This window comes from Bombina bombina, chromosome 10, assembly GCF_027579735.1.
Source record: "Bombina bombina isolate aBomBom1 chromosome 10, aBomBom1.pri, whole genome shotgun sequence".
Classification (NCBI taxonomy): domain Eukaryota; kingdom Metazoa; phylum Chordata; class Amphibia; order Anura; family Bombinatoridae; genus Bombina; species Bombina bombina.
The window spans coordinates 35,996,818-36,021,570 of NC_069508.1; the positions used below are offsets into that span (position 1 = coordinate 35,996,818).

Consider the following 24,753-nt stretch of genomic DNA (forward strand, 5'->3'; position numbering starts at 1 on the left):
ATCTACATGTTTGTAGAAAGCCAAACCAGTACTGAAACGAGAATCAGTAGAGGTAATGGTAAATATAAGAGTATATCGTCGATCTGAAAAGGGAGGTAAGAGATGAATCTCTACGACCGATAACAGAGAACCTTATGAAATAGACCCCGTAGAAGGAGATCACTGCATTCAATAGGCAACACTCTCTTCACATCCCTCTGACATTCACTGCACGCTGAGAGGAAAACCGGGCTCCAACTTGCTGCGGAGCGCATATCAACGTAGAATCTAGCACAAACTTACTTCACCACCTCCCTTGGAGGCAAAGTTTGTAAAACTGATTTGTGGGTGTGGTGAGGGGTGTATTTATAGGCATTTTAAGGTTTGGGAAACTTTGCCCCTCCTGGTAGGAATGTATATCCCATACGTCACTAGCTCATGGACTCTTGTTAATTACATGAAAGAAATTAATAATAGGAGTAAATTAGAAAGTTGCTTAAAATTGCATGTTCCTTCTGAATTACTAAAGAAATTTTTTGGGTACAGTGTCCCTTTAATCTGTTCTAAAAACATTCTCAATCCACTGGTATATTATCCTACTGCAAAGCAACAGAAATATCTGGTGTTTAAAAGGTGTGTTGTTATGTCCCTTTTTAAAGACCATCAAAAACTGTAGAATTGTATAATCAACAAGCTGAAGTGCATAATAAAAAGACAATGCAAAAGCACATAGGGGACGATTCTATATATAAAGTTTGCAAGTCTAGAAGTGGTTTTCACCATCACTGGCAGGGACAGCCCTCATGAAATTCTATTAAAAAAAAGTCTCTGTCCCTGCAAGTAGCGAGCGGTCTCCCATTCAAATAATGAGAGCTAAGTAATAGTACGCAATGGAGGGCAGAGGGAGAAACCGGCGTGTTTTAAAACTTGAATATTATGCTTAATACAAATCAAATTACACTGTATTTAGTGCACTGTACCTTAAGGTAAATGTAAATTTGAATGAATAAATGCCCGGTTTTTAAAAAATACTATTATAAACAGGGGGACTTTCATTCATTAAAATTTACATTGAAACCAGACTGGCAATCTTCCGCCCGCAGCTCCTCTGTACGTAGCACCGCAATGACAAAAACGGCTACCTCCAATCGTTGCGAGCACCCCAAGGGGTCCAGTTTGTGAGGCCACGCAGTGATTGAAGGAAGCCGGTTTTGTCCTTGATATGTTTGTTAAGTACATCAGGAGAAGCGGCAGGAAGATCGCCGGTCTGGGTTTCCTAAGGAAAAAGGTATTTTTTAAAAAACGCTTCATTGTAAATTTTAATGAATGAAAGTGTCCCTGTTTTTAATAGCTTTTAAAAAAAACGTGCACTTATTCATTCAAATTTACATTCACTTTAAAATCACTGTAATTTTCGTATGCATAGTTTTTCCTTTCAAAATAATTGGTCTTTTGAGTGTATTGTGGGGGGCACATCATATTGACACATTGTATCGCAATACATTGAAGCCCTCTTCGACCACCGAGGGGTTAACTTTCCATGATTGTAATACTATTACTAGCAATTGTATTTGTTTGTGAAACCTAAACCTCTGTACCTTTTCCCTAGGCAGTCTTCGATTGCGTGGTTAATTCTTTGAAGAACGTCTTTAATATCCTCATCGTTTATAAACTTTTCATGTTCATATTTGCCGTCATCGCTGTTCAACTCTTCAAGGGCAAATTCTTCTACTGCACGGACAGTTCTAAGGACACGGAAAAAGAATGCATGTACGTCTGGAGAATTAATGTGTCTCTGGGGACATGTTCTAAGTCTTCAGCGTAATCAGAGATGACGAGGGAAATTCATATACATAATGCTAAAATCATTGAATCATTCTTTAAGGTTGTCTGTTGCTGGACAAGGACAGAGACACTAGGATATTAATGGTTCCACAATAATCATTGGCCATAGACAATGCAATATTTTACCAAAGAATTAGTATCTTAGACAGATAAATTATGGGTGGTAATTTAGTTGGTTATCTCATAAAATATATGATATATGTGTTCACTACAATACGATTGTGGTTAAATAATACATGCAGTCTTTATATTCAATTAATGAAAGGCTTAAAAAGAATAGAGAAGGGGTGTGTTAAATACATTTAAAAAGAATTTTTAGAATATTTTGCTAAACACATTTTTTTTTAAGTGCCTGGTTATTGCTACAACGATCTCTAGTTAATTTTCTAAAAGTGCCTCAAATGCCCTCAAAATATATAATACATGTAGCTTTTTTTTAAATATAAAATAACAACTGCTCTAGGCAGTTTTTTGGGTCTGAAGTTGGTGGGAGTGGGGTGTTAGAAAAAAAACAGTGCCTTTCCATTGCAGTATATGGGAACTGTGTTCCCAGTAAATATATAAGTATCTGCTTATTTATATAAATTTTAAAATATAATATATATCATATATATATATATATATATATATATATATATAAAAATATGCTGTCATCGATGCGCTACTTACCCCATTTGCAGCGAGATGTTCTGATGCCGTCTCTTTGGGGCCTATGGAAGCGCACTCTTGTGATCGCAATTCTTCCTAGCAATGTGAACACCAGCTTTTGTAATTTTTAATCAATTAGCCACCATCAGCCTAAAATCAGATCACTGGAATACTAAATACTCCTACTAATGAAATGGAATAAGGTTAGATTTTGCATAACTATTAATAGATTTGATTTCAAATCTGACTACTAGTAGTGCCTTTTTTTGTGAACCGTTAAAAAAATATATCACCTATCTTTTTGGAAAGTTTGAGTAGTTTGAGAAAAGGGGAATTTGATTTTTTAAAATTAATTGTAGATCTAGTTCAATTTCTTCTAGAGAAAAGCTGACATATTTGATGCTTGTTAAGTTAAAGATCAATCATTTTTATTGTACAATTTTACTCATAGGGGCCGATTTATCATGTGTCTGGCGGACATGATCCGCTGTAGAGATCATGTCCGCCAGACATCGATAAGTGCCGACAGCATACACTGTCTGTATTTATCATTGCACAAGCAGTTCTGGCTGCTGGCAGGGGGTGTCAATCAACCCGATCTTATGCGATCGGGTGAATTGTTGTCTGCCGATTCAGAGGAAGTGGACGAGTTAAGGAGCAGCGACCGCTGCTTCTTAACTCCTTGTTCCGGTGAGCCTTGCGCAGAAACAGATGTATTTGGCCCCATTTGGGTCATGATAAATCGCCCCTGTAGGGGCCAAATTATCAAGCTCTGAATGGAGCTTGATGCCCCTTGTTTCCGGCAAGCCTGAAGAACGCTGTTCCATAACTTGTCCGTATTTGACACCCCCTGCTAGTGTACAGAACTGCTTGTGCAATGATCGGGTTGATTAACACCCCCTGCTAGCGGCCGGTTGGCTGCGAATCTGCAGAAGGCAGTATTGCACAAGCAATTCTGGTGAACTGCTTGTGCAATGATAAATGCCGACAGCGTATGCAGCGGACATAATACGCTACATTGTATCATGTCCGCTTGCACTTTGATAAATATGCCCCATAGGGTTTACTCAGGGTACAGGCACTGAGTTAAATTAGAATTTACAGAACTTTGATTTAATATCGACTAACAACTATATGTGAAGTCTGTATTAATTAAAGGTACATTGTAGTGTAAAACTTACATGTTTTACTGGACATCGCCGGTGACTGGCGAGGTTGGGCGACTGTGCTGCTGATTGGCTAACAAGCTGTTTCCTGTTCCGAGCCAGCAGTTTTCTGTGGCCCTCAAGTAGGATGTGTGTGTAAAATTAAAATATATATATAAATGAAAAAATATTGACCATTTGCACCATAAGAGTAAATAGAAGCGTGCGGCATTGATACAAAAAACTAATTAAAAAATATATAAGAAAAATCAGGTATTTTTGCCCAGCACTCTCTCATTATGTGTGTATTACAAAAACAGATTTCTAGGTATTGGCAACTTTCGAATAACAAAGCCTGGGAAGTCTTTTGTCATTTAAAGACAGTAAGTAAATGCTGTGATTCAGCATCAAAAAAGTACATTCTTTTCCCCATAATTAGGCATTCTTGAAATAAATTCAAACAGGAACAGAGAGGTACTGCTTTATGAATATGGGACAAGTTTCTACTCAAAAAGAGCAGATGCGCTATAATAAAACACCTGCAAGTGTAATCTCCGGCTATGTGGTGAAACATTGTTAAAATACACAGCTAAATGGCAGCCCGTGCCTGCTGTGATCGGTCCTCACACCTGTTGCCTGCAAGTCAAGATAGATAGCGGTTTGGTGTGGTGCTAATGTGCAGTATCCTTAGTGTAACAGCACCAGATGTACTGCCATAACTGCCGTATACTGTCCTAACAGCTGTGCCTGCACTATAGCGGTATGGTGTGATCCTAATGTGCCGTTTCCTTAGTGTAACGGCACCAGATGTACTGCCATAACTGCCGTATACTGTCCTTACTGCTGTGCCTGTACTATAGCGGTATGGTGTGATCCTAATGTGCCGTTTCCTTAGTGTAACGGCACCAGATGTACTTCCATAACTGCCGTATACTGTCCTTACTGCTGTGCCTGCACTATAGTGGTATGGTGTGATCCTAATGTGCCGTTTCCTTAGTGTAACGGCACCAGATGTACTGCCATAACTGCCGTATACTGTCCTTACTGCTGTGCCTGCACTATAGCGGTATGGTGTGATCCTAATGTGCCGTTTCCTTAGTGTAACGGCACCAGATGTACTGCCATAACTGCCGTATACTGTCCTTACAGCTGTGCCTGCACTATAGCGGTATGGTGTGATCCTAATGTGCCGTTTCCTTAGTGTAACGGCACCAGATGTACTGCCATAACTGCCGTATACTGTCCTTACAGCTGTGCCTGCACTATAGCGGTATGGTGTGATCCTAATGTGCCGTTTCCTTAGTGTAACGGCACCAGATGTACTGCCATAACTGCCGTATACTTTCCTTACAGCTGTGTCTGCACTATAGCGGTATGGTGTGATCCTAATGTGCCGTTTCCTTAGTGTAACGGCACCAGATGTACTGCCATAACTGCTGCATACTGTCCTTACAGCTGTGCCTGCACTATAGCGGTATGGTGTGATCCTAATGTGCCGTTTCCTTAGTGTAACAACACCAGATGTACTGCCATAACTGCCGTATACTGTCCTAACAGCTGTGCCTGCACTATAGCGGTATGGTGTGATCCTAATGTGCCGTTTCCTTAGTGTAACAACACCAGATATACAGCCATAACTGCTGTATACTGTTCTTACAGCTGTGCCTGCACTATAGCGGTATGGTGTGATCCTAATGTGCAGTATCCTTAGTGTAACGGCACCAGATGTACTGCCATAACTGCCGTATACTGTCCTAACAGCTGTGCCTGCACTATAGCGGTATGGTGTGATCCTAATGTGCCGTTTCCTTAGTGTAACAACACCAGATGTACTGCCATAACTGCCGTATACTGTCCTTACTGCTGTGCCTGCACTATAGCGGTATGGTGTGATCCTAATGTGCCGTTTCCTTAGTGTAACAACACCAGATGTACTGCCATAACTGCCGTATACTGTCCTTACAGCTGTGCCTGCACTATAGCGGTATGGTGTGATCCTAATGTGCCGTTTCCTTAGTGTAACAACACCAGATATACAGCCATAACTGCTCCTCTGTTTTTCCCTGCCACAGTTACCTAACGTCTATGGGCTAATTGCTCACTCCAGCATTTTTCCTCCCTGTCAGCATTACCGAGAGCTGGGTGTTAACTCAGAAGAGAATAAGTAGTCTTTTAATAGAATAGGATTGTTGCTTTTTAATCAACACTTTTATGCCATGCTTACTTGCTTTCCATAAGATCCTGCACTGGTTTAAAAAGAGGAACTGAGGTGTTTTTCATACCAAAAGAAATTGATTACATATATATGTTACAGATTACACTACAGGTAAAAATGTATTAAATACTAATTCTATACTAAATTCACTATTTTGTACATTATATGATGAGCATTTTAACTACACAGAATCAACCATTATTTTGGTACTTTAAAATTAATTAATATTAATCTCTTTAGTGGTAGTTTTATCGACCATGAGAAGAACAAAATGGAGGTCAAACGTCGAGAATGGAAACGCCATGAATTCCATTATGACAACATAATCTGGGCTCTGCTTACTCTCTTCACTGTTTCCACTGGTGAAGGTTGGCCTCAGTAAGTACATCCTGCCAATTTTTATTTAAAGGGACATTATACACTCATTTTTGCTTTGCATAAATGTTTTATAGATAATCTTTTTACTGTATATAGCCCATAAAGTTTTGTTTTTTTAATGTATAGTTTTGCTTATTTTTAAATAACATTGCTCTGATTTTCAGACTCCTTACCAAGCCCCAAAGTTTTAGGAGAATACCGACAGATACCTACTCCAGCTTGCTCCTATTTGTGTAAAGGGTCTTTTCATATGCAAAAGAAGGGGGAGGGTCTTATTTCCCAGTGTGCTTTCCAGCTACCTTTTCAACAGAGCTAAACTAAGAGCTTTTAAGTAAGGTTTTAAACGGTTTTATACTGGATTTTTATATCCGTATCTGTGCATCTTATTTTTTATAGTAATGTCTATTACATGCAGTTATATGAAAATGAGTGTATACTGTCCCTTTAACTCTGAACTTATAATAAACACATTTTGTGTGGTTCATTGATGTATCTTAAAAAGTTCTTTGCTTCTCCAGGGTCCTTCAACATTCCGTTGATGTGACAGAAGAAGATCGTGGTCCTAGTCGAAGCAACAGGATGGAGATGTCCATCTTCTATGTTGTCTACTTTGTAGTCTTCCCGTTCTTTTTTGTTAACATCTTTGTGGCTTTGATCATCATCACATTCCAGGAGCAAGGAGATAAAATGATGGAGGAATGCTCTCTGGAGAAAAATGAGGTAATTGCTAAAATTGTGGCCTGTGCTAGGATTAATCTAACCTCTTGGTGAGAAACAACTGTATATTCTGATGCTGCTGTTTGGCAAATATCCAGTCACCATTTTTAAAAAGCATAAAGTACAGCAGCATTTTTTATAACTGGAGATGGTCAAATATATTTTGTTTCCTTTGTTGTGAGCTAACGGTTTAAACTCCAATCAGACCTCTCGCCACAAAAAATTTAAAAAATGTGTGTGTGTGTCGTATGGCTAGTGTGCTGATTGGAGAACAGTTCAAACCTTTAGCTAAAAAAAAAAAATACTTTTGAAGTGGGCGGCCGGAGCACCAGATATTTGAATTTCATTGCTACATTAAAAAGTAAGTTAAAATGTATCTTCTTTACAACTGATGAATTAAATTCCATATAAAATATTGCAAACATTCCATATCTGTTTATAAGCTTTGCGGGAATACACTATTATAGCTATAGAGGCCCATTTATCAAGCTCCGCATGGAGCTTGAGGGCCCGTGTTTCTGGCGAGTCTTCAGACTCACCAGAAACGCAAGTTATGGAGCAGAGGTCTAAAGACTGATGCTCCATAACCTGTCCGCCTGCTCTGATGAGGCGGACAGACATCGCCACACCGATCGAGTAAGATTGAGTTGATTGACACCCCCCTGCTGGTGGCCGATTGGCCGCGAGTCTGCAGGGAGCGGCGTTGCACCAGCAGCTCACGAGAGCTGCTGGTGCAATGCTGATTACGGGAGCGTATTTCTCTTCGCATTCAGAGAGGTCGGTCAGACCTGATCCGTACTGTTGGATCAGATCCGACAGACCTTTGTTAAATAGGCCTCATAATCTCTATCAATACAATGGTATTGAACGTAACATTTAAAATATTGCATTTTAATATTGATTCCCATAGACTTGCATTGAAGCTTGTGATAATCAGCAATTGAAAGGTATCATTCATTAATCAAATTTGGTAATAGGAACAACTGTCTTTTTCTTTTTTGACAAACAGCAGAAATGAATGTTTGACAAACAGCAGAAATGTGTTTAGAATTGTTGTAGCCAACTTGCTATTTTCCTTACAAATGGGGCAAAACATTTGCCCATCCCAAGTTATAGTGATTTCTTGGTTATATCTGTAATAACATTTTAGTAGAATAATATAAGTTCTAAGAACAGTTAAACAGACATGAAGCCCAAAAATATTATTTTTATGATTCAGATAGAGCATACAATTTTAAAGAAAAAAGTAAATTGGAAAGTTGTTTAAAATCGCATGCTCTATCTGAATCATGAAAGTTTATCTTTGACTTTACATTCCCTGAACTTGAGAATATTTTTGTGAATCACTTATTTTTAGCTAAGAAATTTAGTGGAAAGATCTTGCAGGCCAATTTGAAACTATGTAAGTAGATTGAAAGGTATTTTGCTACATGTCTTTGAGTAGAATGTTGCTTTTCTCCCTAGAGAGCCTGCATAGACTTTGCTATCAGTGCCAAACCGCTGACCCGCTACATGCCACAGAACCGCCACACTTTTCAGTATCGTGTATGGCACTTTGTTGTTTCTCCATCATTTGAATACACTATTATGGCTATGATTGCTCTTAATACTGTGGTGTTAATGATGAAGGTAAGAGAATATCTTTGTGTTAAGTTACATTGATGATGTTTGCATGTATCCAATCTCTGGGGGTCTTGCTACATAATGGCACTGCGTAATAAGATACAAGTGAGGTGCCTGCATTTAATAAAATCAAATTGGACATTACATCTGAACATTTTTAGTTAGGTCAGTTTTTACAAGAGTAAATCAAATATTTTTATCTTACAAATCTTCTTAATTATATTGAGGTATGTTTCAGTTCACATGGGATAAACTTCAGTCATACTTTGCATTGAAAGAATTTGACCATATTTCAATCAATCAGAAAAAAAAATCTGCTGAAGAATCATCTAATTAAAATCCTTAACCCCTTAAAACCACATTTTGACTTCTTTGGAAAACTATTTTTGGTTGTTCTCGCACAGGGCCTATTTGAATAAATTGTTAAGTCAAAGAAAATTTGAGTTGCTTGCAATTCTTTAACAAAGTATACTCTTACTGATTGGTAAAGTGGTCCTTGTGCTGAAGTATTAAATGCCACTCCTGTCCTGAAAATATTGGTCGTAGGTGCACCAATATGAGAGTTGGTTTAAAACACATGGGTTTCTGGGTTTGTTTGTTTGTTTTTTTAAAGGAAATCACATATAGCCTTTAGGAAAAAATTTGCTTTGTCACATGGTCACAAGAATTGTCAGAAAGCAAAATGTGTAATCTTCAAATACTGCAAGTAGATGATTTAAATAATTAGTAGTGTTTTGAAAGGAAAGTCTAGGTGACATATTCTGCTTTTTGTCCTCTTGGGGGCATGGGTCTAAGCACAATTTGTACTCAAAAACAAGAGAAGATTAATTGTCCCTTTAAAGGGATACTAAACCCAAAATTATTTATGCAACTTTCTAATTTACTCCTAGGGGTATATTTATTATAGTGCGAGCGGATATGATACAATGTAGCATATCATGTCCGCGGCACATCGATAAATGCCGACAGCATATGCTCTCTGCATTTATCATTGCAGCAGCAGTTCTTGTGAACTGCTGGTGCAATGCCGCCCCCTGCAGATTTGCGGCGAATCGGCCACTAGCAGGGGGTGTCATTCAGCCCAATCGTATTTGATCAGGTTGATTTCTGTCTGCGGCCTCAGAGCAGGCGGACAAGTTACGGAGCTTGATAAATCGTCCCCCTATTATCAATTTTTCTTCATTCTCTTGCTATCTTTATTTAAAAAGCAGGAATGTAAAGCTTAGGAGCCAGACCATTTTAGGTTCAGCACCATGGATAGCGCTTGTTTATTGGTGGTTGACATTTAGCCACCAATAAGCAAGCGTAACCCAGGTTCTCAACCAAAAATGGTCTGGCTCCTAAGCTTTACATTCCTGCTTTTTAAATAAAGATATCAAGAGAACGAAGAAAAATTGATAATAGGAGTTAATTAGAAAGTTGCTTAAAATTGCTGCTCTATCTGAATAATTAAAGAATAGATTTGGGGTTAGTATCCCTTTAAATGTGAGGATAGGTAAAATTAAAAATAATTATATTTCTATTAACTCTATAATGTTTTTTGTTTTTTTACCTCAAAGTGATAGAGATTTCTCAATTTTTGAATAAAGGCAAATACATAACATATTTACATAAAAAAAATACAAAAATACTTTAATATTTCAAATTATTTTTTTTAAAATATATTTTCTATGTAAATAAATCATGTCAATAATTGAGAACTCTCCATATGATAAACAACACACATTTACCACACACCTCTACTGCCATACACAGATATAAACTCATTAGCAAAGTCTGCAAAATAATTTTATTTGAATTGTTTTCAGTATTATTCCGCTCCATACACGTATGAACTGGCATTAAAATATTTGAATATCGCCTTCACCATGCTCTTTTCATTGGAATGCATCCTCAAAATTATTGCATTTGGATTTTTGGTGAGTATTTGTAACCATTACTGTATAGGCCCCATTTTGGGTTAATATATGTACCTTTTACTGTTGGTGTAGTATATGGATTAAGGTAAACCATAAGATATTTCATTTTGTTTTAACCTTTTAACTCTCCCCTTTTTAAAATCAGATCCAGAATGTTATTTATATTTTAGATGGAGTTTAATTTATCAGTTGTAATAAAGATGCGCTATAACTTACTTTTTAATATAGATATGAAATTCTAATACCCCACACTCCGCCGCCCACTTCAAAAATCAATTTTTCTGTTAATTAATGGTTTAAATTGTTGTCCAATCGGCGCTCTCCCCATATGGCAATTTTGTTGTAGCTAGAGCGCTGATTTCAGAACAATTCAAATCTTTAGCTCACAGAAAATTTTACTTTGGAAGTAGACGGCGGATCGTGGGGTATTTAAATTTCATATCTATATTAAAAAGTAAGTTATAGCGCATTAGAATTGATTAATTAAACTCCATCTAACATATCGCTAACATTCTGGATCCGATTTTAAAAAGAGGAGAGTTTACCATTACTAATATAATTTAGCTGCAAGAGAGGACTTACATCACAGCCAAGTTGTTAAAAGTAGCTGTGTCTGTTTTTCCAGAACTATTTTCGGGACACGTGGAATATTTTTGACTTCATTACTGTAATTGGAAGTATCACAGAAATCATTCTTACAGATAGCAAGGTGAGAACTCAGTCGTTTGCTATTTTATTTTTATTTTCATTATATTATCTAGACTTTTACATGTTTTAAGAAAACTTAAAAGTTATGGGAAGCACAATTAGAAAGGAAAGTGTCCTTGTGTATGGTAACCATTTCAGAAGTTATATAATGCACTACTTAAAGGACCAGTCAACACATTAGATTTGCATAATTAACAAATGCAAGATAACAAGACAATGCAATAGCACTTAGTCTGAATTTCAAATGAGTAGTAGATTTTTTTATAACAAATTTCGAAGTTATGTATATTTCCACTCCCCCTGTACCATGTGATAGCAATCAGCCAATCACAAATGCATATACGTATAGTCTGTGAATTCTTGCACATGCTCAGTAGGATCTGGTGACTCAAAAACTGTAAATATAAAAGACTGTGCACATTTTTTTTAATGGAAGTAAATTGGAAAGTTGTTTAAAATTACATGCTGTACCTGAATCATGAAAATTTAATTTAACCTGAGTGTCCCTTTAATCCCTAAATACTGTTTTATCCAATGGTATTACCTGTAACATGATTAATTGTACATTTACATTGCATTAAATACTTAAGTTTAATATATTACAACATAATTGCAGTGACAGTTTCACCTAAGGGCTCAGGAGATATTCCCATAGGGGTAGATAATACACAGTCTCTGTCTCTCTTCCATGGCAAAAGAAATTGGAAATTTGATGTCACTGAGACTAATAGTTCAGACAATACAGACTCTAATTGTTTCATTATCTGCAGCCTACTTTGAAGAAAAAAAAAAGGGTGCAGCGAGCATGGCTGTTTCAAGACGTGCTTATGGGTCCAAGAATAAATGATGCCCCCTAATTCTACCGCCTAAACCCACCCATAGTCAGCAATCTAAAAGGTTACACTTCAGCAGACTGAAATTTCACACAAGTGCATCCTGATACCCAGCTGATAGACCCAATGTGAGGGTAATTTCATATAAAAAACACTATTAGTGAGAATACACTTTTCCCTATGTGCCACCCCATCAAATGCCAGCTGGGTCTTATCTGGTCAAATTATAGAACTAGTCAGAGATTCCATAATTAGGTACTTTTGTATAAAAAGAATGCGTCACTTTCATAACTATTCAAATATATTGTCTGTGAAACTATGCCTTTTTTATTTACAGGATCAAGAGATCAGCGCATAGATTTCAGTGTGTTAGATTCATTAAATATCAGCACTTTTTATGAATCTCTATTAGAATGAACTAATTATCCAAAAATGAATATGTCTTCCATTCTCTTTAAGTTATAGTAAGATTCAAAATGTCATTTTATCACTGAAAAAAGGAGGGGTGATTCTTTAAAAAATTTGAATTCTGGTAGTTTTAAAATAGACGTTATAAAGTAATAGCCGTTAGAATGAATACGTTGAAATTCAAATTGGGGAAAAAGGAGATTAGCTCATTGCAAAATATTTATCAGTCATTAATCTTTTGATTGACAGCAATTTTTAAGACAACATTCTACCCATTTGCTTCTAATAAATGCTACCTATTATAACTAAGTTTATAGCGCTGCAGAATCTGTTGGCGCTCTACCAATACCTGATAATAATATAATAACATTCTTGCAAATTAGGAATATGCAAACATTTTATATTGAATCCTATCTTTCCTATTTTAGTAAATTTAGGCCACTGAGTACATAGAAATCTGTCCTGAATGTCTGTCTGTCTTGTTTTGAACCTCCAGTTGGTGAACACAAGTAGCTTTAACATGAGCTTCCTAAAGTTGTTCCGAGCCGCTCGACTCATTAAGCTTCTTCGGCAGGGATATACCATCCGCATCCTCCTGTGGACCTTTGTCCAGTCATTTAAGGTACTGAGATATTGCCAAAGAAATATCTTCTTTGTATGTACTCAACACAACCCTATAACAAACAAACTGTGATGTCTCTTAGTATTACTGACCCTCTGCTGGATATATATTTAAACTAATAAACCAATACCATCTGTGCATGTCCTACTCATGCTCACTAGGTTTCTAGGTACTGTGTCAGCACTACCCGTTTCAATGGCATGCACGTGGCATAACTTTGCTCTAATTTTTGACAATGTATTTTTTAGGCCCTTCCATATGTCTGCCTTCTGATTGCCATGCTGTTTTTCATCTATGCTATCATTGGAATGCAGGTGAGCTCAGTACCCAGGAACATACTTTTGGCCCGTAACAAATAAGGAATACTGATGGTTTCCCAGATGGTTTTGTAAATCTTGATATGCTATGTTTAGGTGTTTGGTAACATTCGTTTGGAAGAAGACAGCCACATTAATAGACACAACAACTTCAGGAGTTTCTTCGGTTCCCTTATGCTGCTATTCAGGTATGCTCTCTGACACGTGTAAATGTTACCAAAATGTATCACCTTTCCAATATTTTATAAGTGTAATACAAAGACAATAATAGAAAACGTCTCTTATGCAAGAAGAAACATCAGTCATTTATTTCCAGGACTATTAAATATTTAACTTTGCTTCTCCCGACATAGGGCCAGATTACTAGTGGCTATCACCTTTTTTTTTTTGCTTGCACACTAACTGCATTTAAAATTAACTTTTAATGTGGGGGGATTAGCACTGTATTACAAGTTGAAAAACATAACTAGACATGTGCATGGCGAAAAAAATTCGGTTCGGTTCGAATCAATTCGGAATTTTTCGAAGTTCGGTTCGGATCGATTCGAATTCGGAAAATTTTGAATCGATTCGTTTCGGATTCGTTTCGGATTCATTCGGATTCGTTTCGGATTCATTCGGATTCGAAGAAATTCAGCTGGATTTGCTTTGATTCGGTTTGGAAATTCGGCAATTCGGTAAGTGTTAGGTGGGATTAGACTAGTATTATACTGTATATTAGGTGTTAACCTAACATACTGTATAATACTAATGTAATCCCAATGGCCATCCGAATTTACGAATCGATTTGATTCGATTCGGTTCGATTCAGAAAATTCGGCAACATTTTAATTCGGAAATTCGGTTCGATCCGAATCACCGAATTTGCCGAATTTGCCGAATTTATGAATCGAACCGAACCGAATCGCACATGTCTAAACCTAACACTTATCACTTACGTGCTATCCCGACACCATGTTAGACCAACTGCGCCAAAGCCGAAGGTAGTTATGAATATTTTACATTCCAATGTTCTTCAGTTAGAAGGAAATGTTATTTTTATTTTTAAATATATATATGTACAGTCATGGCCAAAAATATTGGCACCCCTGCATTTCTCTCAGATAATGCCCCACTTCGCACAGAAGATTGTTGCAATTACAAATCTTTAGGCATTCTCATGTTTATTTCTTTTGTTTGTATTGGCGTGAAACACTGCTGACACCGAAACATAAAAAAGCCAGATTGGAGTTTGCCAAATCTTACCTGAGGAAGCCAAAATCCTTTTGGGAGAATGTGCTGTGGACAGACGAAACAAAATTACAGCTTTTTGGTAAAGCCGATCATTCTACTGTTTTCAGAAAAAGAAATGAGGCTTTTAAAGAAAAGAATACAGTCCCTACAGTCAAACATGGTGGAGGTTCACTGATGTTTTGGGGTTGCTTTGCTGCTTCAGGCACTGGATGTCTTGACTCTGTGCATGGCATTATGAAATCTGAAGACTACCAAAGAATTCTGTGGTGCAATAAATGGTCCAGTGTCAGAAAGTTGGGTCTCCGTCAGAGGTCATGGGTCTTACAGCAGAACAATGACACACGTCAAAAAGCACCCAGAAATGGTTTAAGACAAAGTGCTGGAGAGCATTGAACTGGCCAGCAATGAGTCCAGGGGGCATATTTATCAAGCTTCGTATGGAGCTTGATGCCCCGTGTCTAAAGACCGCTGCACCATAACCTGTCCGCCTGCTCTGAGGCAGCGGACTGAAATTAATCTGATCGAATACGATCGGGTTGATTGACACCCCCTGCTAGCGGCCGATTGGCCGCAAATCTGCAGGGGGCGGCATTGTACCAGCACTTCCCAAGAACTGCTGGTGCAATATTAAATGCCAATAGCGTATGCTGTCGGCATTTATCGATGTACAACGGACATAATCCGCTATATCGGATTATGTCCGCTCGCACCATAATAAATAGGCCCCCAGATCTCAATCCTATAGAGCACCTGTAGAGAGATCTTAAAACAGCTGTTGGGAAAAGGAACCCTTCCAATCTGAGAGACCTGGAGCAGTTGGCGAAAGAAGAGTGGTCCAAAATTCCAGTAGAGAGGTGTAAGAAACTCATTGATGGTTACAGGAAGTGATTGATTTCAGTTATTTTTTCCAAGGGGTGTGCTACCAAATATTAAATTGAGGGTGCCAATAATTTTGTCCAGTTCATTCTTGGAGTTTTTGGAATGTGTCAAATTTGGCTTTTTTTCCTTCCACTTTTTTGTGTCATATCAATAGAAACAAAATAAATAAACATAAAAATGCCTAAACATTTGTAATTGCACCACTTTTCTGGGAGAAGATACATTATAAAATATTAAAATTGATTAAAAATGATTTTTCAAGTTTTGAGGTATTCAAGTGGAAAGGGCTCCAAAGTGTGTGTGTGTGTGTGTATGTATGTGTTTATATGTATGTATATACATATTTAAACATATAAATACACATGTATATACACATATATAGACATACATATATATATATATACACCCATACAAATATTTAGACATCTATATATACATTATATCCCTTTACAGTAAAACACATTGTCACACACCTATCCCTTTTAACCCTTATAAAATGTATTATTTAATATTTAAATGAATCATTTTCATCAGAAAGTGTATATATGAGTGTAATAGTTAATTTTAATATATTTGTGATGTGTTTGGTGCACAGTTTTTTTAACCCTTACACTTTAGCACGCCACTTGTAATCTGGCCCATATTGTATTAGCACGGACATCTCAGAAATATAAATAACCAGAAAGCAAGTCTGTTCCTATGAAATGTAGGGCTTATTTATTCATTTATATGTAGGACAGCCTCTGTTTGAATCTGTTACATGTGTCAAGCACACTTCCTGTAAAGAAGATACCGTTCTGAGATCAGTAGTTGTTTCATGAATTCATTTCCTTATTAGAATGTATTTTATTGACAGGAGTGCCACAGGTGAAGCGTGGCAGGAGATCATGCTATCGTGTCTTGGTGATAAAGGTTGTGAGCCGGACACCAGCGCGGCCTCCGGACACAATGAGAATGAGCGTTGTGGAACTGATCTAGCCTATGTCTATTTTGTTTCTTTCATTTTCTTCTGCTCTTTCTTGGTAAGTCCCCTACCAGTATTATTTAATTAAAGGGGTATGAAGCCCAATATTTTAATTTTATGATTCAGAATATACAATAAAATTTTAAAAAAATCCAATTTATTTTCTCAAATTTGCGTTGTTCTACTGGTATCCTTTGTTGAAACGTAGATAGGTAGCAGTATTCTCCCCGGGCCCTTTTTAGCGGGTGCCCCACCCAGCTGATTTTACTGACCACCCGGCTAAAATAAGCTAAAATTAGCTAATATTAAAAATTTTACAAATTATCATTAAATACATGTTAAAGGGACAGTTCACCCAAAAAATGTCACCCCTATAAATTGTTCCCAATGATTAATTTTACCTGCTGGAGTGTTTTAAATTGATTACAAGTAACTCCTTTTCCCCAATTTTGGCATTTGAAATAGCGGATTTAGCCTGTGGTATCTCAACCTATACTGAAAGTTTCTATACTGGAGAATATTCTATTGAATAGCCTAAGTAAACCCAGCCAGCAGAACAGATTACACTCTCAGTGGGGGGCATGATAGATAAGTAATAAAATGATAATTTTCCATTGTTCTCTCTAAGTATTGAGCTTTGGTTTTCTAGACAAATCTGAGATAAGGAAGCAAGTCTGTGTACACAAAGGGATAACATAATGAGATCTGATATTACCTGAAGCTCAACCCATTGTAAAAGACTGTGGTTTAAAAGCACAAAACCAGATACTTCAGATACACAAATAAACCAAAAAATGCAATTTCTCATAATTGTTATACTCTGCAGCTGGTATAACAAAATGCATTCATATAAACACAATTGTACTGTCCCTTTAAGTTTGGCAATTAATGTGTGCTTTGGATAGCTAAAAATTATATATTATTAGAAAATACAACACTGCCCCTACATACTGCCACCTGGCTACTTCATAATGCCACCCGGCTACTTCATAATGCCATCCGGATATTTCCTAATGACACCCGGCTACTTCATACTGCCACCCGGCTACTTCATAATGCCACCCGACTACTTCATAGTGCCATCCGGATACTTCATAATGCCATTCGAATACTTCATAATGCCACCCGGCTACTTCATAATGCCATCCGGATATTTCCTAATGACACCCGGCTACTTCATACTGCCACCCGGCTACTTCATAATGCCACACGACTACTTCATAATGCCATCCGGATACTTCATAATGCCACACGACTACTTCATAATGCCATCCGAATACTTCATAGTGCCACACAACTATTTCATAATGCCATCCGGATACTTCATAATGCCATCCGGATACTTCATAATGCCATCCGGATACTTCGTAATGCCATACGACTACTTCATAATGCCATCCAGATACTTCATAATGCCACACGACTACTTCATAATGCCATCCGGATACTTCATAATGCCATCCGGATACTTCATAATGCCACCTGGCTACTTCATAATGCCATCCGGATACTTCATAATGCCACCCGGCTACTTCATAATGCCATACGACTACTTCATAATGCCATCCGGATACTTCATAATGCCATCCGGATACTTCATAGTGCCACCCGGCTACTTCATAATGCCATCCGGATACTTCATAATGCCATCCGAATACTTCATAATGCCATCCGGATACTTCATAGTGCCACACGACTATTTCATAATGCCTTCCGGATACTTCATAGTGCCACCCGGCTACTTCATAGTGCCATCCGGATACTTCATAGTGCCACCCGGCTACTTCATAATGCCTTCCGGATACTTCATAGTGCCACCCGGCTACTTCATAATGCCACATGACTACTTCATAATGCCATCCGGATACTTCATAGTGCCACACGACTACTTCATAATGCCATCCGGATACTTCATAGTGCCACCCGGCTCCTTCATAGTTCCATCCAGATACATCATAGTGCCACCCGGCTACTTCATAATGCCATCCGGATACTTCATAGTGCCACCCGGCTATTTCATAGTGCCATCCAGATACTTCATAGTGCCACCCGGCAACTTCATAATGCCATCCAGATACTTCATAGTGCCACCCGGCTATTTCCTAGTGCCATCCAGATACTTCATAGTGCCACCCGGCAACTTCATAATGCCATCTGGATACTTCATAGAGCCACACGACTACTTCATAGTGCCACACGACTGGCAACATTTTCTGTGCAGGACACTGGTAAGCTAAGGAGCGTGCATGTGGATGAAACACTAATTGACAGCAGTTTTGCAAGAATACTTTTATCAATATTCTACATTGTGTGAAAACACATCTGTCATCTAGTGATCAAAAGTATTATTACAAAACTGCTGGCTAATCATTCTGCAGACACAAGTTCACAACCTACCTAGGTTTTCTCTTCAAGCAAGAATACCAATAAAACAAAGTCAATTTGACAATTTCCCTTTAATCTATTACTGGCTTTTACCAGAACATCTGCAACACCCAAACTGTTCCTGTTTTGCAGCTTGCAAAGAAATACTATTTTATTGTTTATATAGAAATATATATTTTAAAGTTGCCTGTAAAATAAATATAAATCCTAAGCTAGCTACAATGTAACTATTAGTTATATTGTAGCTATCTTAGGGTTTATTTAATAGGTAAGTATTTAGTTTTAAATAGGATTAATTTATTTAATAGTAGTAATTTAATTTCATTTTATTTAAATTATATTTAAGTTAGGGGGGTTAGGGTTAGATTTAGATTTAGGGGTTAATAAATTTAATATAGTAGCGGCGACGTTGGGGGCGGCAGATTAGGGGTTAATAAATGTAGGTAGGTGTCGGCGATGTTAGGGACGGCAGATTAGGGGTTAATAAAACTTAACTAGTGTTTGCGAGGCGGGAGTGTGGTGGTTTAGGGGTTAATACATTTATTAAAGTGGTGGCGATGTCCGGTCGGCAGATTAGGGGTTAAATAATTTTATTATAGTGTTTGCGATGTGGGGGGAGCCTCAGTTTTGGGGTTAATAGGTAGTTTCTGGGTGTTAGTGTACTTTGTAGCACTTTAGTTAAGAGCTTTATGTTCCGGCGTTAGCCCATAAAACTCTTAACTACTGACTTTTATATGCGGTAGGAGTCTGGACAGGAGAGGGTCTACCGCTCACTTTTTCAGGCGATCGTAATACCGGCGTTAGGCAAATCCCATTAAAAGATAGGATACACAATTGACGTAAGGGGATTTGCGGTAAGCTAAAATCGCGGAACAAAAGTGAGCTGTAGACCCTCTCCTGCCTGACTCGTAATACCAGCGGGCGTTAAAAAGCAGCGTTGGGACCTCTTAACGCTGCTTTTTAAGGCTAACGCAAGACTCGTAATCTAGCCGAATGTGTGGCCACTCTGCTTTAGGCCATTTAGCTGCTAAGGAATGCGATAAAAACTTTGTATTAAAGGGACACTCAAGTTAAAATAAACTTTTATGATTCAGATAGAGCAACAGTTTTAAGACACTTTCCAATTTGCTTCCATTATCAAATTTTGCACATTCTTTTTATATGCACACTTTCTGGGGAACAAGCTCATACTGAGCATGTGCACAAGCTTACAGCTTGTCATTTTGTGGACATTTCTGGCTGTCTCTTATTGTTCATAGTAAAGATAATTACTTAAGGGAAGCTTAGGTTAAAAGATAGTGGCACCCATTACTTTATAAAGTAGAAAATGTTACACTTAATCTAACTTCAGTTAAAAAAACAATCTGTATATTATGCTATGGCTAAGCTTTTATTTGAATACATCATTCTATCTAGCGTTTATTTAGTCTTTCATGTCATCCTGCTTCTCAGGCATTAATAGCCGATGAGATATCTTATACCAAGGTCTGGGGGCGGGGCTACACAGTACTGAGCACCAGTAAACTACCAGGGGGCTGTGTGGAGCGCTGGCTGTCCCTAGCCAATCAGACGCAGGGATGGTTCTATACCATAAAATTTGAGTGTGCTTACAAAAGTTGCTACAACATTATGGGCTCAATATACTAAGCAACGGATGCTGCTTTCAAGCCCTTAAGGGGCAGGCTCACACATGCCAGCCTGCTTCAGCCACCTTGGACATGTTAGTTCAGGGGGATTTGATAAACAGGCCCTTCTCGTACACGAGTGGTCACACGAGAGAAGGTGGCAGCATTGCACAAGCAAGTGCTTGTGTAATGATATATCCATGCAGCAGATGTATAGTGTATGGAAGGTGAAATTGGTGCAGGGGTCATTTTCTGTTGAATCGCCTTGTAATATATTGTTGTTGACATCTTTGTGCTGGACCAAGATACACGTAACTCTTAAAAACCTTCACAAATGTCACTTCTATAGACAAATAATGCAATATAAAGTTATATTGATTAAACAGCCCAACCACTGTTATGGACAGGGATAGGCAAGGTGTCCTGTACATGGGCACTGGAGTTGCAGTGTCCGCCAACTGTTTTGCGGCGTGGAGGGAGGACACAGTGTTAGACTGTGAGTGTGTGTGTGACAGTGTGCAAGAGTGTGTGTGTGAAAGGCTGAGGCTGTGAGACAGTGAGTGTGACAGTGTGCAAAAGAGTGAGACAGAGTGTGAGAGTGTGTGTGTGACAGTGTGAGACTGAAAATGTGTATGTGTGTGACTAAAGGAGTGTGGGTGTGTGTATGAGACTGTGAGTGTGTGTATGTGACAGTGTGCAAGAGTGTGTGTGAAAGGCTGAGGCTATGAGACAGTGAGTGGGACAGTGTGCAAAAAAGTGAGACAGAGTGTGAGACTGTGAGTGTGTGTGTGTGACAGTGTGAGACTGAAAAAGTGTATGTGTGTGACTAAAGGAGTGTGGGTGTGTGTATGAGACTGTGAGGGGGGGTGTGGGTGATACTGTGCCATCGATAGTGTGCAATCGAATGTGGGTGTGTGTGAGATAGACTATGAAGCTATGTGTGTGATAGTGTGTAAGCTGGTGTGGGTGTGAGACTGTGAGGGTGTGTGTGATACCGAGTGTACAATCAAGTGTGTGTGTGTGTGAGAGAGAGTGATCTAGCATAGTGTATACCTATCCCATGCATGTTTAAACTCCTTCACTGTCTCTACCACTTCTGCTGGATGGATTTTCCACAGTGCATCCACTACCCTCTCGGTAAAGAGAGTGTTTTTTGATGTTTTTAATTTGAAATATACCTTAGTGTCCTTCACTAAGATCTGTACTTTGGAAAATGTCCACCACAGTCTTGGTGCGTGCCTATCCCTGGTATATACATATATATTTATGTGTTACTTAGTGATGTCGCGAACTGTTTGCCGGAAAACAGTTCCCAGCGAACATAGCTTGTTCGCATTCGCCGCTGCGGGCGAACATATGCGATGTTCGATCCGCCCCCTATGTGTCATCATTGAGGAAACTTTGACCCTGTATCTCACAGCCTTCTGACACATTTGAGCCAATCAGCAGCAGACGCTCCCTCACAGACCCTCCCAGCTCCTTGGCAGCAGCCATTTTAGATTCATTACGATCTTGCTTTCTTAGTGAGAGGAGCTTTAGTGTTGCTGCTGCTGACATTATAGGGACATAGATAGCTAGGCTAGTGTATTTAGTGTCCACTACATTCCTGAAGGACTCATCTAATCTCTGCTGTAAGGACAGCACCCCAAAAAGCCCTTTTTAGCGCTATAGCTTCAGTCGTTTTTTTTTTTTAATTTGCATTTGCCTGGCTTTCAGCCTGTGTGTGAGGCTCACAGCATATACTGTGATTAGTGCCACCACTGATATCTGCTTAACATTAGTGTAAATTTAAACAACAAAACTTTTAAATCATTTTGCTAGTGTAATCTAATTTCATTTTCTATCAGGCCTGTGTGTCAGGCTCACAGCATATACTGTGTTTAATTGCTGTGCCAGCAGCCACCACTCATATCTGCTTAACATTATTTTAAATTTAAAAAACAAAACTTTTAAATCATTTTGCTAGTGTAATCAAATTTCATTTTCTATCAAGCCTGTGTGTCAGGCTTACACAGCATACTGTGGTTAATTGCTGTGCCAGCAGCCACCACTCATATCTGCTTAACATTATTTTAAATTTAAAAAAAAACTTTGTCAGGGTAATCATGCAGGCCAAATAGACCTCCCCCGATAGGGGGAGTAAGAGGGATTAAACTGCTAAGAACAGTACTACTTTACACAACCTAGTTACCATGGGTCCCAGACCGCGTGTCTTGTTGTTATACTTTGTCAGGGTAATCATGCAGGCCATATAGACCTCCCCCGATAGGGGGGGTAACAGAGATTAAAGTGCTAACAATAGTACTACTTAACACAACCTAGTTACCATGGGTCCCAGACCGCATGTTTTATTATTATACTTTTTCAGGGTAATTATATATCTATCAAATCTATCTATTTATCTTCTATCGATTCTATCTAACTATCAATCTATGTATATCTATCTATCAAATCTATCTATCTCGTGGCCGGACTGTTTTGAGACAGCCACTTGTGTTTAGGACAAATTTGAAGTAGGAGGACAGACCAATCATCTTCTTCCATCTCCCTGTTCCAAAAATGCAGGCCATATAGACCTCCCCTGATAGGGGGAGTAACAGGTAGTAATAAACTGCTAGGAATAGTACTACTTAACACACCACGGGTCCCAGACCGCATGTCTTATTGTTATACTCTGTCAGGGAAATTATATATCTTTCAAATCTATCTATTTATCTATCAAATCTATCTAACTATCAATCGTATCTATCAAATGTATATTGCATCTATTGATCGATGTAATTCGTATCTATCAAATGTATATTGCATCTTTTGATCTATGTAATTCGTATCTATCAAATGTATATTGCATCTTTTGATCTATGTAATTTGTATCTATCAAATGTATATTGCATCTATTGATCTATGTAATTCGTATCTATCAAATTTATATTGCATCTATTGATCTATGTAATTTGTATCTATCATATGCATATTGCATCTATTGAGCTATGAAATCTATGTATCTATCTATCAAATCTATCGATCTCGTGGTTGTGCAAATGGACTGTTTGCGGTTGTTTGCGGTGCGTTACACGGAGAGTTTCGTCTGTCACTGTGAAGCGGGTGTAACCCTTACACTACCTGATCGATACAACATCATAACTGATGTTTTAAAGCACGTTATTCCAAACAATTTAGGAATGTTAGGTGATTTAGGCCCTTTATGGGTTAAAAGCAGACTCTGCATCAACTATGTAATTTTACATGGGAGTTTTGCCATTAATCCCCCTCCAGCATGCCACAGTCCAGGTGTTAGTACCCTTGAAACAACTTTTCCATCACTATTGTGGCCAGAAAGAGTCCTTGTGGGTTTTAAAGTTCGCCTGCCTATTGAAGTCAATGGCGGTTTGCGCGGTTCGCCAGTTCGCGAACAGTAGCGGAAGTTCGAGTCCGCCGTTCGCAAACCAAAATTTTTAGGTTCTCGACATCACTAGTGTTACTATGTGTATATACAGATATATTTATGTGTTACTGTGTGTTTATATACAGATATATTTATTTGTTATTATGTGTATATACAGATATATTTATGTGTTACTATGTGTATATACATATGTATTTATATGTTAATACACATAGTAACACATTAATATATATGTATATACACATACTAACACATAAATATATATGTATATACACATACAAACACATAAATATATATGTATATACATATATTAACACATAAATATATATGTATATACACATACTAACACATAAATATATATGTATATACACATAGTAACACATAAATATATATGTATATACACGTACTAACACATAAATATATATGTATTGTTAAGTTAGGCATCAATAATTTATGAATATTAATAAATAAATTAATATGCAACCGAATTACAACATTAATATTTTTTAGTTCTTGGTTTTATGGTCGAATATGTGGAAGAAAAACACACAAAACAGTATAATATCAATTGACAATTTACTTGGCAATCCATATTAAAAGTTAATACAATAAAACAATACTAGTACAAAAGACAGAAACAATACTCAACACAGTGATAACATATTACAATACAATAAAAACAAACAAGAATCAAAACAATACTCACAACAGTACAAATTCTAACCTACAGGGCCCAGCCTGCCAGCTGGGCCCAGCATCAACTCCAGTCTTTACTCCTTGCTGGCTCATGGTGGAAACAGACAAACCTTTTCAAAGTTCCCCAATTTACTCTAAACATGGGAGGTACTATATCAGGTAGGCTGGTCTATGATGTCACTGCCTGGAAATGAATTCTACACACTGC

At 37.9% G+C, this 24,753-nt stretch overlaps 1 protein-coding gene across 1 annotated transcript in view; it reads left to right on the plus strand.

Annotated features, from left to right (window-relative positions):
• CACNA1E (calcium voltage-gated channel subunit alpha1 E) overlaps window positions 1-24,753 on the plus strand; it is a 519,663-nt gene that overhangs the window by 440,797 nt on the left and 54,113 nt on the right. The window contains exons 27-36 of the mRNA XM_053693950.1: window positions 1,589-1,749; window positions 6,073-6,210; window positions 6,729-6,930; window positions 8,392-8,556; window positions 10,359-10,469; window positions 11,095-11,178; window positions 12,915-13,040; window positions 13,289-13,354; window positions 13,454-13,545; window positions 16,326-16,491. Of these exons, the coding sequence (XP_053549925.1) occupies window positions 1,589-1,749; window positions 6,073-6,210; window positions 6,729-6,930; window positions 8,392-8,556; window positions 10,359-10,469; window positions 11,095-11,178; window positions 12,915-13,040; window positions 13,289-13,354; window positions 13,454-13,545; window positions 16,326-16,491 (1,311 nt within the window). The remainder of the gene's footprint in view (window positions 1-1,588; window positions 1,750-6,072; window positions 6,211-6,728; window positions 6,931-8,391; window positions 8,557-10,358; window positions 10,470-11,094; window positions 11,179-12,914; window positions 13,041-13,288; window positions 13,355-13,453; window positions 13,546-16,325; window positions 16,492-24,753) is intronic.